Genomic DNA, 17,955 nt, shown 5'->3' on the forward strand with positions numbered 1-17,955 from the left:
AAAAACACTCATTATTTTCAGATAATTTATTAATTTCCAACTTACTCCTAATCTATCTGTTAACGTAATTATATATTATAGAGATTTTTCCGGGGAACAAAAAAAAACTGACAAATAAATTTCTCAACTCCGGGGAATTTTATCAAGTCCATCTTTACCTTAACAATCACCTAATAAGCGTACGTCTCCGAAGTGGGACAGTGGAAAACAAATACGAGCGGCGTCGGGGTATTTACACTGTACAGGGAAATAGAATACTAAGTCATAATTTTAATTAAATAATAATAATAATAATAATAAAAATAAATCCTCTTAAGCGTATCGATATTGCCTTATATTTTTGTTAAAAAAAAAAATTTTTTTTTCAATAAAACCTTAAAAAAGAAATACTTCCTATCATCTATTTCGGGCGCGTGTTAAGTTATTTTTTTTTTGTATTTTCTTTTTCGTCCTCAGCACAAGTCACGTTTTTACTTCCGCCGTCATAATATTAGTATTTACATAGTATCTTTGTTAATTCTTACGGCACATGGTTTCCGTTGACCTGGAACGTCTGTATTTCCAGGTCTCGAGGTCTAACCTACATTAACCTACAGGTGGGATTCATCTTATAATATTTTGTACCTAGATTTTTATTATTATTTAATATGGCATCATTATTTACATCCTTATATTAATATTTTTTTCAGTAATTCAGGTGTTTTTCTCTTCATTATTCATAAATTAGTCCAGTGGACCGTTTAGAGAAGGGTATATGGACATATTTATATAGATTAAGCGTCGGTCTTTCGAGTAGACCACGGTCTTTCCAATAGACCAGCGTCTTTTAATAGACGCTCTCTCAAATAAGCCATGGTAGAGTAGACCATGGCCGTCTAAGTAGACCGTGACGTCATTGCACATTATAGTAGCAGACGATTCCGCCTGTGGCCCGATGTGGATGGTTGTATGGATCTGTGCTTCCTCAACAGATGCCTGTGCTGCGGATCCAACATGGCGGTGTATCCGGCCGGCGAGCACATGTCCGGGAAACGTTGGTAGAAGGCTCTGTAGCCCTCATGAAGTAAATATACCTCGGGATAGTCCAGCGAGGGGTAGTGTTCCTTGTTCTTAGCTCTGTCTGATGAACGCAGAAACCTGGATCTGAAAAAACATAAAGAAATTTATATTACAACTAAAATGATATATTTCTTACCTCATCACATAACCGATACGGCTGGAACCATTCCAATAGAACTTTCACTGATTAATAGGTGGGTAACAAGTATATACGCTACATCTGCTTTATCTCAGAGATTCCCAAACTTTGAGAATAAATTTTTTTTTTGCTACAGAAAAACAACTATGACATATATTATCCGAATGAGATTACCCCCAGGATATCACCCCCATTAAATTCTGGGTCTCTTTACCCCCGCTCCAGGCCTGCAAGGCCCATAGGCTTTAACCAACTTTGAGAAACGCTGATCTATGTTAATAGGTGATAATACTCACAACTTGGGTCCTCTCTCCAAGGAGAATTCACAGTGGAACACCAGTATGTTCCGTTTGGTGCCTTTGGCTTTCAACGGCTCGTTGATGAGTGACAGGATCTGTTCCTGGGTGTATAGGTTCAGGGCTCCAAGGATGTGACCTCCTTCGTACTCATATGGGTAACGGCAGTCTATTACCTAGAAAAAAATTATATAAATAAATATATTTTCATCAAAGCTACCTCTTAGCTTTGCTATTATAGCTCAAGGTGTTGCTAACCTTGAATTCTCCGATGCTGTCATCATATTCTCCTCTCAGCAGAGCTGCCAGTGTTTCACAGGAAACGGATTTGAGGTCAGTGTGGTCGCCGCTTGTGAGTGGCAACGCAAAGGGCTGGGAGAAGTCTCCGATTAAATCTGGATCAACCACAGCTGGAAGGAAAATAAATATATGTTATGCCTATAATATATTATAGAAAGGAGTTATATATATATTTATTTTTAATATCTTACTTTTCACCATCCATGAAATATCTTCAGCGAATTCTATATTATTTACAATAATACTAAGTACAACTTACATCGGGCCAACGCTGACATGATGGATGCATTGTTCTCCGAGAAAGCTCTCTGTAACACGGGCCGTTGAATCTTCTCTTCTGGATCAGCACAATTAGATTTTCTCCTCTTGTTACACACATTCTCTTCTTCTCTCCTCTCGCACCTCTTGTTATTCTTCTTGGGACTCTCAGCGATGGAAAAGAGGGAAACCTTGGCTTTGTTAGATGGATTGAAACTCAAACTTCTCTGTAGCGGTCTCCGTAAACTGAATTCTTCGACTTGGAAGCTCTCTTTGATCGTTCCGGATAATAGCTCGTTGAAATTTGCCATCTTGGGTGAGTTTGATATCTCATCCATATCCAGGAAAGGTTCCTCTAACTCCGATATGAATCCACTCTCCATGGATGTAGTGGATTCTGATGGGTATATCCTCAACTTAGTGGATACAGGAGATGACATAGACCCGATGCTCGAATCACTTTTCTCATGTCTTAATAAATTTTTTGTTGGTGTTTCGTTGAATTTCAACGATTTCTTGACGGACATGTTGGACCTCTTGGCCGCTGGTGACGTAAATTCGAAGCTCTCGTCCTCAAAGTTGAGCATTCTCGTTGCTTTCTCGTTTGGTCTGTTGAATGATGTGGATTGCTCGTTGTCTGAGAGAGGTGCACCGAAGCAGAAGTTTCTTGATGTGATCTTCCTAGTATTCCTCCGTCCGTTTGATATGATATCTGGGCTCTCTGTAGATATTATCTCATATTTCGTGCAGGTGTCGAAGTTCTGGGAATCAAATTCCTCCTCCAGGTCATGTAAGGTGTCTAAATCGGTGTCCAAATCAACTTCTTTCTCTGGCACATATATACTCTCTTTTTGTGGTGTATCAAACTCGTTTTGCAGAGCATCCGTGAAATCCAGCTGTGAATTCAATTAATTGTTTTTAGCTTCTGGGATATTTTATGTCCAACTAGCTCATGCCCGTGACATTGTCAGTATGGACTTAGGATTTAAGTTAAGGGAGAAATTAATAATGTACACTTAAATAAGTTATAGTAACCACAACTGGAATGGAAAGACATAGCCTACAGCAAATTATCCTAATTTCTAAGCTAACAAAATTGGATAGCGTAATCAAATTCTGCTCAGTAGTTCTTGTTTTAAACAAAAATCCATACATACATCCCCACAAACTAATAAGTATGTTAATGCTACTCAATATTTACCTTGGCCATCGACCAATGTGACATGGTCGTCGAGCAGGACGGGAAGTTCTCAAAGGAACACCTCGTTTCTTCCTCCACATCAATTTTGATGAAGGTCTCGCTAAAATTTTCTTTATTGGACATCTTGAACTTAGACCTTTCCTCAAATATCCTAGTTATTTTATTGGATCTATTGAATCTACTCGTCAGCGGTGATCTATCCGGTCTGGGTGATTGTATCGGCGTTTTCTTCAGCCTCTCAATCGTAGGAGAGTCTTTGGGTTTAAGAAGCGGTGAACTCTGAATCTGTCCAAGGATCCGTCTCTTCGGAGTATTGATCGGTGACAACGGTGACTTCTTGAAGTCCAGGGAATGGGGATTCATTTTTAATCTGTAGTTTTTCGTTACAGCCTCGTCCTGTTTACGTTTTGTGGCGTTGTTGCCGGAATTTATCTTGAAGCTCTCAGTGATGAGTCTGTAATCAAATTTATAAATTTACATAAACAATAAATTTTGCGAGTTCATAATGAACCATACTTCAGAAATTCTAATAATATGAAAGTAGTTTTCTTATTAATCTACGGCATTTCATCAAAGAGTAAATATTAAATAATTTTCGTTTAATATTTTACATCTTACTAGCTGGGGTTCTACACTTGTTTGTACTGACAGGCATTACGTGTACGTCACAGAACATTTATATATTTGCTGTTATTATTAATAATAAATCAATATCAACGGAATCAATAGCCAACATGTTTACTATAAACCAATATGTTTAAGTTCAATGATAGGCCCAGTAATCCCACGGCCGTCTTTAGCCGAGTGAACAATGACCGATCCCCTGAAAGGGTGACAATACATTTTTTTTATCACCAAACTATCGGAACATCGAGACCGGTTTACCTTCTTGCCCTTTGCCACACATCGTTAAAGGTTATGTGAAATTATGGCGGCGCTATTCTCACAATTTGTTGTGATTACATTTAACACATGATTGTTTTATACTAACACTACGGAGTCGGATCGCGATAAATGACAATTCGCATTCGCCGGTGCGCGCGCTTTTGTTTTGACTTATGTCACTCACATGTTCCGTCTGGAAATGGGAAACGAGTTTTTCGACCAAAAAGTTTTCATTGCAAGCAAATTTTAATAAAATATTTTTTTTTTATAGTTAATTCATTGAAAAATTTACTTCGTATATCATTAATTAGCATATGAATGCTCGATAAAGATGCATAAATCGGTTAAGCGATCAATATGCAACAGATTTAAAGTCGGGGCCGTAAAGACCGTTAGGACGGACGTATTAATATTTATTATATTGTGGGAATATCTATTGGTTTATAACAAAAACAACGACAAATCTAAAAAAAAAAACATATTAAACGTCGAATATTTACACTCTATAATATAACAAAATTAAAATTTTATCATAAAAAGTATATAGACATATATTTAAGTTAGCTAAAAATAATTTTAACCGTTACAAACGTATTTCGGGACTTTCTTTCATCTTAACAATGCAGTTGCATTACCGTTTCTTATCAGGAGGGAGAGTTTTTACGACTCGAAGGGTCTCCCCGATATTCCTTGACGACACATCAAAACTAGCTTGCGACCTCGCATTTGCTTGGCGTTTGCAAATTATTTTTGTATATATATAGGTATATAATATATTAGGTCTTATTTCTGTATATAACAGTCTAATTATATATATCTAGAAATAAAAATATTTTTCAGATTCACTACGCGTTTATAATATTTTTTACTACACGCTTCCGACGTTTCGGTTACTTTGTCACAGCCGTGATCACGGGTAGACGAGAATATAATAAATATATATTTTATTTTCTTCAGATGTATTCGATTAATGATCTTTCTAGTCAAAATATGAATGAATTATTTCGTAATATATGCAATTGGTAATCTAAACACGAATATTTATAACTTAAATTAAATATTTATAATAATCGAAATTATAAAAGACATAATCACATTTTCCACAATAGATTTCAACCTGAATTTTGTAAGACACGACTTTTGTATGTAACAGGGGTTAAAAGAAAATCGTTTAACCCGTGAATGGGGTTATTTGTTTTTATTTATTCCTTTGTGTTATCAATCAAGTGCATATTCGTTGCAGAACGGGTTTTTTTTTTCATTCTTTATGCAACGGTTTTTTTTTTACCTGTCCTGTTCCCGTTTTTAAACGAATCCCGCCATTTTGTGACTTGACAGTTCATGTTGATAACCTCTGTATGCAACTCGTTCGTTTATCTATAGAAGTTGATATACATGAGAGTGGAGTTTAAAAGACGTTACGTTTAATCTTTTTTTTATGTGTTTGTAAGTCGATATAAATAATTTCGTGTGTAAGTTATTTTGCAACGATCGCGTTAAAACGAAATCGAAACGGGGATGTTTAGTTGTCGCATGTGGCGTACCGAAAATAACCACAGGATATTGGTGACACATGGCGCGATTTTAACCGTTAGTATCGATCTATTAATAAACATAACGTTTACACATGTATATATGTTTGTAAATAAGGACAACACAATAAGAATAATCGGGACATTTTATTAATACAATTAATAATTATAAAGGAAATTATATATCCTCATGTATAACGCATACCGCGTTGACATTGACCGCACATTTCCGAACGGTATCGCACCAACCCTCCATGAAATTAAAAATCGATGGAGCAACCGTTACAGAGGGTGTCGTCCCCCGGCCTGTCTGCTGATTAAACAATAACATTAACGAATCACTCTGATTTAGGTTTTCGTCGTTATATTTAAAAAAAAAAAAACATTTGTATATAAAAGTCAATGTCAAATGATTTCGCTCCAATTTATTTGACAACTTCTTATGCCAAAGTCATCTTATTCATGAATTGTTTTTTTTTCTAACAATGTCAAAGGTTCCGTATCATACAGCCATTATTCGATATTCGGTTTTTTTAATTGCACTTTGCGCACGCGCCAGCTGTACGTGGGTGAGTACAATGCTCGGTTTAATAGCACGTGCCCTTCCGTTAGTGATTTATTGTTGGATTTTGATTATCTGTTGAACTATATTATGTTACAAAAAAATATCCCATATATATACATACAAAAAAAAAGCGTGACTTTTTTTAATTTAATAATTGTTTAAAATATTTATATATATAAATACATGTAAATTTGTTTCATTAAAACGTTTTCCTAGAGCCTATTACACTTAACACTTAAAAAGTATTGTTCAATATCTTCAACGTGTAATATAATTTAAATAAACCTTTTCCTAGAACATAATACATTTGATAAGTGTTGCTATCTGCAAAATATTTTCAACGACCACTGATAGCGCGGAATCTTTTAAAGTATCAGCTGTAATTCATCTTTAAAACCGTTACTCGCTAACAATGAATGCAACATCTTATAGGGCAGGTCAAAGTTAAGGATTACGTCTCGGCGCGTGCGGACGCAGCTGTTTTAGATGCAAACCAAAAACGATCTTATTCCAAAACGGATAAGGTATTTAATAACAATAGAATATTTTGGCCAAGTTTTTTTTTAAATTTCTGTTTGATTTTGACACTTATATCAACGATATACAGCTTATTAAAGTATATATAAATACTCCTTGCAAGTGAATCAAATCCCAGATGTAACAGCTGTATGGCTTGAGGTGAAGGCGTTAGCTTTTTTTTTTTTGCAAGAATTGAATACGGAAGTATTGAGGCAGATGCTTTGCTTGGCTGTGTTAATCGATATATTTTTGTTTGTATGTATTATTATTGATTAAAATAATTTCAACAATTTATAATTTTTTTCGGATAATATCCATTAATTTTTTTTAAGATGATAACATTACGAATTAAAGAGTTTTTTTTCTCTTTCTAATTGATAATATAAGAACACATGTTTGATTTGTTTGAACCGGATAAGGAAGCACGTGCGGTACCATCATCCCAGTGGTACAGCGGATAAAGTAATAGTTATGGGATAATGAGAGTCGTCGAAGGAATTTAAAACCTCCTTGATACTCAACAAGTATCACGAATACTTAACTTTTGTTGATCGGAATCTCGTGCAGCGATAGATAAGATCGTTTACACCACAACAAACCCAAGCAATATTCATAACTCAAATTTTTTTACAAACATAAATTTTCTCGTTGAAACTTAATTTCGATATATATGTAATTAGTTATTAATAACTTTCTATAATATTTTATGAATGACTCTGTCGTCAATATGACCTCTGTAGAATGAAAACCTCCTTGGGACCTGTCTTTTATTTTTTAAATCACAAGTGCCTCAGTAAGACGATAGGGACTCAAGTGGACCTCAAATCCGCCGGTGGCCGCTTCCGGTGAATGAAGGTTGTGAAACAATAAGTATATTGAATTTTATTTACTATATATTGCGTTTTTTATACATGTTCTTATTGACATTGGCCGTATGACGGATTGGCTGTATGATAATAAACATTGGCTGTTTTTAAAAAAAAAAAAAAAAACAACGTCAACGAAACGTCATACAAAGACTATATAATAAATAAGGTATCAAATAAATAAGACAAAGCATTGAATAAAAATGTCCAAATTTATATAAAATCAACAATAGTTCTATCGGTAAACGTGTTACAAGATATTTTGAACACATGCGACAATATGGCGGACGACATGTGTCCGCGCGGGAGGGATTCGGGGAGGTCTCACAACAATATATAAACATATTGCACAATAATTTAATTATAACATAGTAAGTATCTATTTAGAAATCAATTAAAATGGCGTGGAATAGTATAGTATGCGAATGTAAAATCATTAATAATCTAACACGACGAATATCGGACTTAACTAGGGGTGGGCGGTTATGAGATACTAACGAAATCATTCGATTATGAAAATGTCTCGAATGTCTCGATTATAACAGTTAGTAGTTAGTCACAAGTCGAAAGTCAATCTAACTATTTTATATTTTTAATATAAGCAAATCAATGTACTCTTTTAATGAAACAATATTTACTTATTATTTATGTAATAATATATATATATATATATATTTGAACCTTGTATGGGTCGTAATTTAAATTATTAATATAGCATAGCAGTTAACAAAACTAATTTTGAGATCACAGACCACATAAAACACGATTATTAGTTCTTGTTACTAATATCATTCGATTGTGAAAACATTAGTTACTAATTCCATAATCGATTATGCGGATATCTCATAAACGCCCACCTCTAGACTTACTACTGTGAATATGACACCGCGCCGTTACAGTATAGAGCACTCTCGTGTTACGGAGTTTGAGGACGAGAGAAGGTTACTATTGATAAAATTACTTCCCGCGCTTTATATACATATAACTATATATAGTGTTAAGAATTATTTTCATTTGTCATACGAAATTTTTACATCAAACACGACAAACAGCAGACGGAGTCGCGATCATAAGTTAGTAGTATTTCTAAGCAAATAAGTTCAAAAAACACATGTCTCAAATAAACTGCTCAGGTTTAAGAGAACATTTTTTTGTGAAAACTCATAAATCACAAAATTTTACGTAAAAACTAACTTCTTCAAAGTGTCGAAAATAACCGCTGAAGCAAATGGCAGTTGAAGAATGAATCGCTTAACTAATAATTGCATAATAATCCTATAAAAAAACTCTTTAAATAATGAGAATACTGTTTTAACTCACATATAAGATAAAAGATCACAACAATATAGGCGGCCATATTTAAATTGGGACACATAAAATGATTACTATGACCCAGTTAGATACAGGCGTTGTTTATTGTTCACGGACTTTAAAATTGGTTTTATTTAGCAATACGGCTTCGAATTTTTCTTTATTTTAATTCATTTGTGCGAAACATTCTTTATTTTCATCGCACAAAGCGTCTGGACTTCACCGATTATGATTTAGAACAATGAATAATTGGCGCTAATTTGACGAAAATGTAATTAGCACAATGGCGTTTCCTATGACATTTCGAGTCGTTTTGATTACAGACGAATTTGTTTTTTATTGCCATACGCGTAAGGTTGAAGTTGTGGTGGAGTGTACAGGGGCGGCGCGTCAAGAAAACCGTTAAGGTGACGTCACGCGGACAATACGCGCCTGTTTTGAAATTGGAACGCTCTGAAATAATACAGCAAGGAGGTCGGAGTTATATATACGAACTGTGTGCTGTACGTTATATAGGATTATATATTATAATATATGATTATTACATAATAGTTCCATATTAAATAAATAGACAAATTCATAACACCTTCACCGTATAAACTTTAGTAAATAAGAAAGTCAGTTAATGGTTTTAAACTTCTTTGGTATGTAAAAAACAACATGTAAATTAAAAAAAAAAAAACCTCGTGCTATTAAAAGAAAGTGATGCAATTGTAAAAAGGAATACCCCTGTATTTTTTTGGTGCAACTATTCCGCGAGGGTTGTTTTGATTAGGAAGCCTCTTCCCACGGATCTAAGTTGTCTCGAGAGTGTATCTTTGCGTATACATATATATATATATAATCAGGAAAAACAACATAATTATTAATTAATCCTAATCATGTTATTGTTTAACGGCCATATTCGATATCCGTTTTCCGTTAGTTTATCTCCGTTCCTGAACTCTTGTTCTGATAAACTGCAGTCGCGTTATCGCTCAAGGACGAAGATCAAAGCGACACAATAACAGTGATGTCAAAACATTTCAAAATATGTAAAAAAAAACTACACAGATTTTGGTAAAACTATGCGATGATGCAAGTCAGACATGAGGATAGGACATTGATTGGAATGTTCACCGAAACTATGATTACTTTTTATGATAAGCATAACAGTTGTATTGTGTTCACCAACAATATATTGGGCATACATCACGAATTTCTTGCCGTCACAAATAACGTCGACGCGGACAAAACCGCCGTAACAAGCCTGTATATTAAATTCACGTCAAAGTTCCCTAACTCCAAATCGGCGCCAATTCCCGTGCGAATCTGTATCATCTAATTGTCTATTGTTATATTTTTTTTTTTATCTCCAACTTCCGCAAGATCGAGGGTGATCTTATAATGCCGTACCAAGGAGGTTGGTGTTACAGTTCCCAGGATAAGGGTTCGATGGACAGATGGACATACACATATTATATATATAATATTTTAGTGACAATAAATAATTTTGCAAGCAGATGTATAGAGAAATTCAATCTATGTACAATATGTTATAATTTTATTTTATTGTCAAAGTATAAGTTCCTTATGATTACACAAGCAAATAACTTCCGCTCACTAAACATGCTTATGTCGTATAAAAATACATTCTAAAGATATCCCGCCGGCGTCCAGTGGAGGTGTAACAAAAAATAATAAACCTCTTTGAATACCTATCATAGACACGGAAAAAAAAAGAAACAAGTTTAAAACCATAGAGAACAGGCTCCAACCGCCGTTTCTAAGTTCTCCCACGCACTATGATTGATACAAGTAAAAAGGCTCGCCTCTACTTATAGGGCTTAACAGATCTAGATTCCACGGAGCATAGAAATCTCATTTATACAAACTATTATTTGATAAAAAGACGCCAGCGGACATTTATGACGTAATTATACCGATTAGAAAATATTCATATCACAGAAATAAAGCGCTTGTCACATTCCTTATAATGAGGCCACTTGCTGAATTGGAGCGCTTGAAACTATTTATTGTGTAATGTTATAAGAACCGCCAAAAACAATATGGGAAGCGCTTTAGTCTATGTATGACGTAACTTGATCAAGCCTTGAAAATAACCTAGGAATTATAAAGCGCTGGATCACATTCCCATTGGAAATTAAAAAGCGCTTTAAAAATAATATACGTTGCGAATCGAATTACGTTGCGATAAAAATCAAGCGCTGGGATCTATTTATTATGCAACTTAGCACTCCACTTACGACTTCTTTAAAAATCTAGGAATTCAATTAAGCGTTTACTTTGAATAAAAAGCGCTTTAAAAAATAAATGTACGAAAGCAATCGAAGCGCTGGAATCTATTTATTATACAACCCGAGTCAGTTGGGATTCAAATTTGGAACGGGATTCTACAAGGTAAATAGAAAGCTCGAAGTTGAGGGACGCTAACAAAACGTAAATATTATGAAATCTTAATATTCGAGTCTATGAATGAAGAAGATTTGAAACTATACTAATTGTGCGCCCGGGACTCGCCTGCATACTCGTGTGCTGTGAGTGACGATGTCGTAACTTTATATACACCAGCCGACAGACGCCAGTTTGTCCGTCTTTAGAAGTAAACAATATCAATTAAATTCAAATGACTTGTACACTCCACAACTTTGACGAATAATATAACGTTGTTTAATGTATATAGCACATATGAAAATATGTTTTTTCACTATGTTTGTCTATCTGTATATTGCTGGTAAACTTTGCCTGTACCTATTTCGATGAGACTTTCACTGATGAAGCTGTTGCAATATGGACAGTTCGGCATCGTCTATTTCGCGGGCGTCGGGTTAACAAACTGTAACGGTTAAACTGAACGTAAGTTTGTTTACTCGGACGTGACGATAACGAGACGACTCGCTTCCGGTGGTTTTGAGAAGCAGAGGACGCTTGTTGAGAGTGATAATAATTATTCATTGATGCCTTACTATGTGTATCACACTACACACGGACAGTTTACTCGTTAAACATTCATATAATATATCATATTTTATCACGGTTATATGAGACTGCAGACTGTCAGTATTGAGTTCGATGAAAAAAACGCCTTCTAAGCGCTCTGCATTAAAAACGATGAAGAGCATGCGAGCCGAAGTTATTTAAAACGTTATTAATTCATATTTTTTTTGTTTTAAAAAACTTACGGTGTAATAAGTATGAATGACAAAATAATAAAGAACAGCAACATTGTCTGAATTACTAAAATCTTATTTGTTTTGACATCGTCTATCCGGGAGTGACAGTCTCATCAAAATCGGTCCAGACTTAATTAGTAAGTATACAGAGAAACAATTCAATTATTGTTTATTTGCAATACACTTATCAGGCCGGGACAGGTGCCACCTTCATACCCTCGGGTCTGACAGTTTTATTGTTGGTGACCAGAAATTTACGACGTGCATGTCGAAGCTAATTGGAAAGTTATCACGAAAATAGTTTTTGTTGAAAAACTATTAATTAATAAAAAAAAATTTTTGTTACTATTTAAGCATTTTTCGATAGGTTTTTCTTGTATATATATATATATATATTTAGATAATATCGTGACATCTGGTGAGTTCATTGATCCAAGTTTTATAGGGGTGAGTGTTGAGGGTAGACGGAATTACGAGGGTTCATTATGCTTAGCACGAGTTCGCAACACACTACACACGAAGCGTCTCCCGTCTCCCATTCAATCTGCTTTAATATTGTGAACTATGAATGGCAAACTGTTGACGCTACGTGTGTAGTTACGACTGAAACTTGGAGTAAGTGTAATGTTTGTATATATATTTTTTAAATATATATATTGAGTATTCTATACTACAGTTTATATCTGTAGAAGTAACCAGTTGTAAATGTCGTCTCGGTCGGTGATTCAACGGTCGCAGCAACACGAAGAGCTTTTTTACTTCATTAAAACGTTTTTTTACACATATTTTTTTATTAAAATTACAATTAACTTTTTTATTGGTGGTTTGAAATGTATTTTAATAGGAGGAACACTAGTTCCTATATATGATGTGAGAAATTTTATATATATATATATAATTTTTTTTTAACTAGTTTCTTTATCTGGTCTCACTTCAAACATTTACAATACGCAGACTGATGTGTAGAATTTATATTCAAATCGGGAGTGTGATGATCAAATCTGACAAGACATACACTTTTTACTTTATATATATATATATATAATGTGCTTAACCTGACTTTACACAATACAACTGTTATAACTACAATGTATTATAGCTCAATCCTATTCTGTTATATAACCTACACCACTGCAGAGTTTCATAGAAATCGGTCAAGTATTTTTATAGCGAAAGTGTACCAACCATCCGTAAACGATCTCGTATATGTTACGGAGTAACGCCGTACTGAGACATACATACATCTGTATGATCATAGCGGCCGGAGCGTGACGCGCCGTTAACGTACTAACACATGTCACGTGGCAACGGAAACATTACTAACGATCGGCGAAGTCGGTTAGACATATATATATATATATATATATATATATATATATATATTGAATTGAATGAAAATTACACTAATATATATATATATATATATATATTAGTGTAATTTTCATTCATAACTTTTGTATGGTTTTAACGTAGATTTAATGAAAAACGATATCTTCGCGTGTGAGTGAGTACGGATGCTACTTATGGCAGAATTGTAATAGAAGTGATGAAATCTTATGAGATTTTAGAAAGTTATTTTTATCTTGATATCAAATCTATTACGATTTTGGTATTTTAAGCTGATATTTATTTAACTTATAAATAATAAGTAATTCAAGATTTGTTATCAGCCCATCTCAATTAGGTTGAACTCAGTTCATTTCTCCAGTCTGTATTTAGCGGGATATAATTCAAATTAATTCGTACTACCCTATCCCCGCGGCTCCGTCCGTGCACGTTGTATATCAGCGCTCTGTGACCGCTGCGGCCGTGTCACTCATCACTGTACTATAAGTGAGAGCGGAAGGCCAGCTCGTCTCTTGGCGTCACCGGAGCTCGTGTGATCGCCTCGTTAATACTATATTTGTATTGCCAAGCGTTTTATATCAACATTCTGCTATTGATCCGGCTTTATCTCCTCTACTGTTACACGACATATACCTCCTTGACGCGAGCTACACGACACTGAGAGTATCACTCAAATAGGACCAGCAGTTACTGAGGTCAGGTCGAACAAACGAACATACACATATATACATCCGCCAGAAGCGTAGCGTTGTCTTTCATTATCGTCATTATTTATTCGTATTTCTAACAGCAAGGCTTTTTACCGCTGTGAGTAAAGAGTGTTGTATATGTGTACCCTCCTGTGTGTGTGTATATATATATATATATATATATATATATATATAGTGTTCACATACAAAACAGGGTATTTAAAACATATTACTTGATCTGTTTGTTCCGCCTAAACTCCGAAACGGCTGGACAGATTTTCATGAGACTCTCACAGGCGAACCGTCGACAGATGACGTGATGATAAGTAACAAACGATTTTTTATTTTATTATTTTCTCATATAAATTTATAATAGATGAACATAATGTGGAGAAAGTCGCGGGATAAGCTAGTGTATTCAAATAGTGCCAGCGGTACCAAGATTAGATCTCATCTCAGCGCTGAGCTCAACTTGGTGGAACCAGTTTAGCTTTTGGTTCAAGGTCGTACAGGTTTTTGGAGGTGAATAACCTATTACATGAAAATATAAGATAGGAAGGTGGAGTATTTGAACATAGTTATCTTTAATGATAAATACATATATCTTTTATGGAAAGAAGAAAATAAAGTAATCGAAAAAGATAAATTAGAATTTACAAGATTTTGTATAAGTACCTATTTTTTTTTTCAATTTATAATGATACGATAGTTGTTGTAACGAAACTTAACAAAAAAAATATTGCGTCCCAAACTATTCTGCATTTACAATTAATTTAAGTGCTTAAAAACTTTGTATATATTAGTAAATATTTTTTTTAACCTGAATAGATTTTTTAAGTCAAACAAAATGGAGTCGCAAGACAGCCAGGTATAAATAAACATATATATATGTACATATAATATAAATACTTCTTTTATTCTATTTTGTTATACGTCAGTTTTAATTGACAGTACGTTATTCAACGTCATGGCGGATACACAATACTTAAATTAAATTACTATAATATAAATATAAATCATATTAACACAGATGAATAATAAAATTTAAAAACAAGAAAATCGAAAATTATATATATACATAAACAACATCGTTTATGTTACCAGTTACAGGTTACTCGAATTGACCTGAGGTTGCTCTTATACTAAACAATCATTAACAACAATTCCCTTGACTTGAACATGATTCTTTTGTATTAACTTGTTGAATTTCTAAATATGAATAGAGACTTAACTTCTATCAATTACAAGACATGAATATTTTAATCATAAAAAACTTAAAACGTGTACGAATTCCGTGACATCACTTCCCGCCAATGTGTCTTCCGTCTCTTTCTGTCGTATACGTTAGATGAGGACAGCAATATAAACATAAATCAGCCATCATCCGATAACATTGCCAACGCTTTTAAGATAACTTTCGTGACTATTTTACAAGTTTTTTTTTATATTCCGCCATTGTATTTTATCTGTTTACTGCTAATGAGCGATATATTTCCCAAAATATCACAAGCATTCACTTTCAACGAGACGAAATTGAAACTTTCGCGGATAACTTTTTTTATTTGCGTTCTGTTATAAAAAGTGTAAGTCCACATCATTCAGCCCATGTTATACAGATGATCTAAACAAGGAGGTTATCAAACCTCCACACCCCAAGGTTGTATGACGTCAGTATCCAAAATATTATCCTTATTATAAATTAACTTTATCTACTTAATTACCGATCGACCTAAGGCCATACATCTCGCATTTCATTTGTTATGGAAGTTCAGCTGGTATTTAAACAGCCTACAGAGCCTTAAAAGCCTCAACTCGACCGATTTCCGATCTATAATACTCATAGCAAACTAACAACAATGTCTAACATTAAATCTGTTGTGTTATCTATAATAAATGGACCTACCCGGAGCATTGGCAGTCGTCTTCACAATGTTCCCACATGGTTCACAACACAACACCATACATCACGTCTATCCAGTGCCGCGGTCGACGAGCCACTGCCTCCCCAGCGGTCTCCTCGCCGGTGTCCCCCTCGTCCCCCCCCACTCTCCCCTCCCCTTGCCCCTCCCAATCCCGTTTCCTGTAACGAATTCTCCCGCCACCCCTAGCTGGTGTGGCCGCTATTAAATTTTCTACCATTTTGGTAGTAATTTTATGGTTCATTTACAACGATTTTTTTTTTAACTATTTCGTATAAAATATATATATATATATTTGTTCTCTCTTCATTTCGTCTTTAATATTGCATATTTTAATAAATATCCCGTAAATAGCGTTAATTATAAAAATACGAATTAAATCGTGAACCGTTAATCAATTTAGTTATATACAATAAAATATAAAACCTATTTTGTTTTTAAATTTTTAAATAGTATTTTTTTAAATAATAAGTCTGTAAACATGCAGGCCCAACCCGTCTGACCCTACAAAGGACCTAACTAGATCGATAACAGGCTTATCAGACAGAATTCAACTTTATGAATTGCAGAATAAAATCTAAAATCATATGTATTAATATAAGAAGGAATGCCATACAAAAATCATATGGGAAACGAATCCTGTTTCAACGCACACATACATACATACAAACAAAATTCTTCCTTATCTACTATCAGATAAGAACCATTTCACTATGACGTCATTAATAATATAGTAACACACACGCACACATAAATGTAATTCAAGTTAAATCATATGGTCATTCATTAGCCGTACATTTAAAAATAGACTTTATTTGTATGGAATAAAGTTTATATTTATTTATTGATGATAACAAGAACCATATGTCCAAGGATCCAAGTGAAGGACACCGCTGCATTTTTGTCAGACATTTCAGAAACGATTCCATATTCAAATGTTTTGTTAGTTGTAGCTTTTTTTTTTTTAATTTTGATTGAAAATAAAAAGGCGTAGATGTTTTGGTGTACGGATTTTATCGGAATTGTTTTAAAATTATTATAAACATTTTTTGTATTTAGTTTTTGATATAAGTCTAAATGTGTTCGGACCAAACTTTTGCGCATGTATAGTTAAAAAGTCCAATTCAAAGTCGATCAGACCTCGAAATAATTACCGCAGTAGAACACAAACATAAACATTACTTTGTTTGTAAAAAAGTCACAATGCTGTTAAGAGAGTAAATGAAAAGTTCAAATAAATACAAGATTGCTATTGATCGGAAGTTTTCTAAAAAAATAAAATATATTTAAAGAAAACTCATATTTTCGAATACACTACGCGTTTTTTCTTATTTTGAACGACATAATCCCGAAGTGTCGGTTACTTATAGTAAAACGGTTAGTAATTACGTATTGATTTTAAAAATAACTACGGGTTCGAATTTTAAGACTACAAACCGTCAGTTAAAAGTGTACACTCTAACAATGTTAGTATCGTATTGAACTACAAGCATGAAGTATCGAGCCTACGATTTATAGCAAATAATTCAACTCGGGTACATCACGATTATAATTTACTGCCAATAAAATATTACAGATGTGTTATCTCAATTTCGGACCTCACACAGACTAACGCTATGAATTCTAACACAAGTGAACCTCTTGTTAAAAACATTGACATGACGTCACTTCCTCACACTTCCGCTTCCTTATTCCAGTTACAGTAACGTTTGATTAATTAAAAAAGTAATGTTAATTTAAAGCTGAGAATAGTTCCCGTTGTATGTCGCGACAGACAAACGTAACAGTTAACTATAGGTGTCGAGTATGAAACTACGAAAAAAGGTTTTAAAATCAAATATATATATATATAAACTGTCATTCTGTCCGCTTACTCCAAGTGTTATCGTCACTACA

General features: G+C 34.1%; 1 protein-coding gene across 2 annotated transcripts; it reads right to left on the reverse strand.

Moving 5' to 3' along the window:
- Positions 1 to 11: 11 nt before the first annotated feature.
- On the reverse strand, positions 12 to 16,135 carry LOC116778557 (M-phase inducer phosphatase-like). 2 transcript variants are annotated; one of them, XM_032672592.2, is made up of 6 exons: positions 16,044 to 16,135; positions 3,254 to 3,707; positions 2,054 to 2,948; positions 1,753 to 1,904; positions 1,495 to 1,670; positions 12 to 1,143 (listed from the first exon to the last, which is right to left on the reverse strand). In XM_032672592.2, exons 1-6 carry the CDS (start codon positions 16,079 to 16,081, stop codon positions 903 to 905), a joined length of 1,956 nt encoding a protein of 651 aa, XP_032528483.2. In that variant the 5' UTR covers positions 16,082 to 16,135; the 3' UTR covers positions 12 to 902. The 2 variants fall into 2 exon arrangements, with proteins under 2 accessions (XP_032528483.2, XP_032528484.2); XM_032672593.2 differs by lacking the exon at positions 16,044 to 16,135 and adding an exon at positions 4,139 to 4,276.
- Positions 16,136 to 17,955: the final 1,820 nt, after the last annotated feature.

Source organism: Danaus plexippus, chromosome 31 (genome assembly GCF_018135715.1).
Source record: "Danaus plexippus chromosome 31, MEX_DaPlex, whole genome shotgun sequence".
NCBI lineage: Eukaryota > Metazoa > Arthropoda > Insecta > Lepidoptera > Nymphalidae > Danaus > Danaus plexippus.

Excerpts from the sequence above, each read along its gene's own strand:
- LOC116778557 (XM_032672592.2), bottom strand. The coding sequence starts at position 16,081 with ATGTGGGAACATTGTGAAGACGACTGCCAATGCTCCGG. Across the intron at positions 3,708-16,043 it reads GACGACTGCCAATGCTCCGG|ACTCATCACTGAGAGCTTCA; the intron begins GTAGGTCCATTT and ends ATTTGATTACAG. Across the intron at positions 1,905-2,053 it reads CATGTCAGCGTTGGCCCGAT|CTGTGGTTGATCCAGATTTA; the intron begins GTAAGTTGTACT and ends TTTTCCTTCCAG.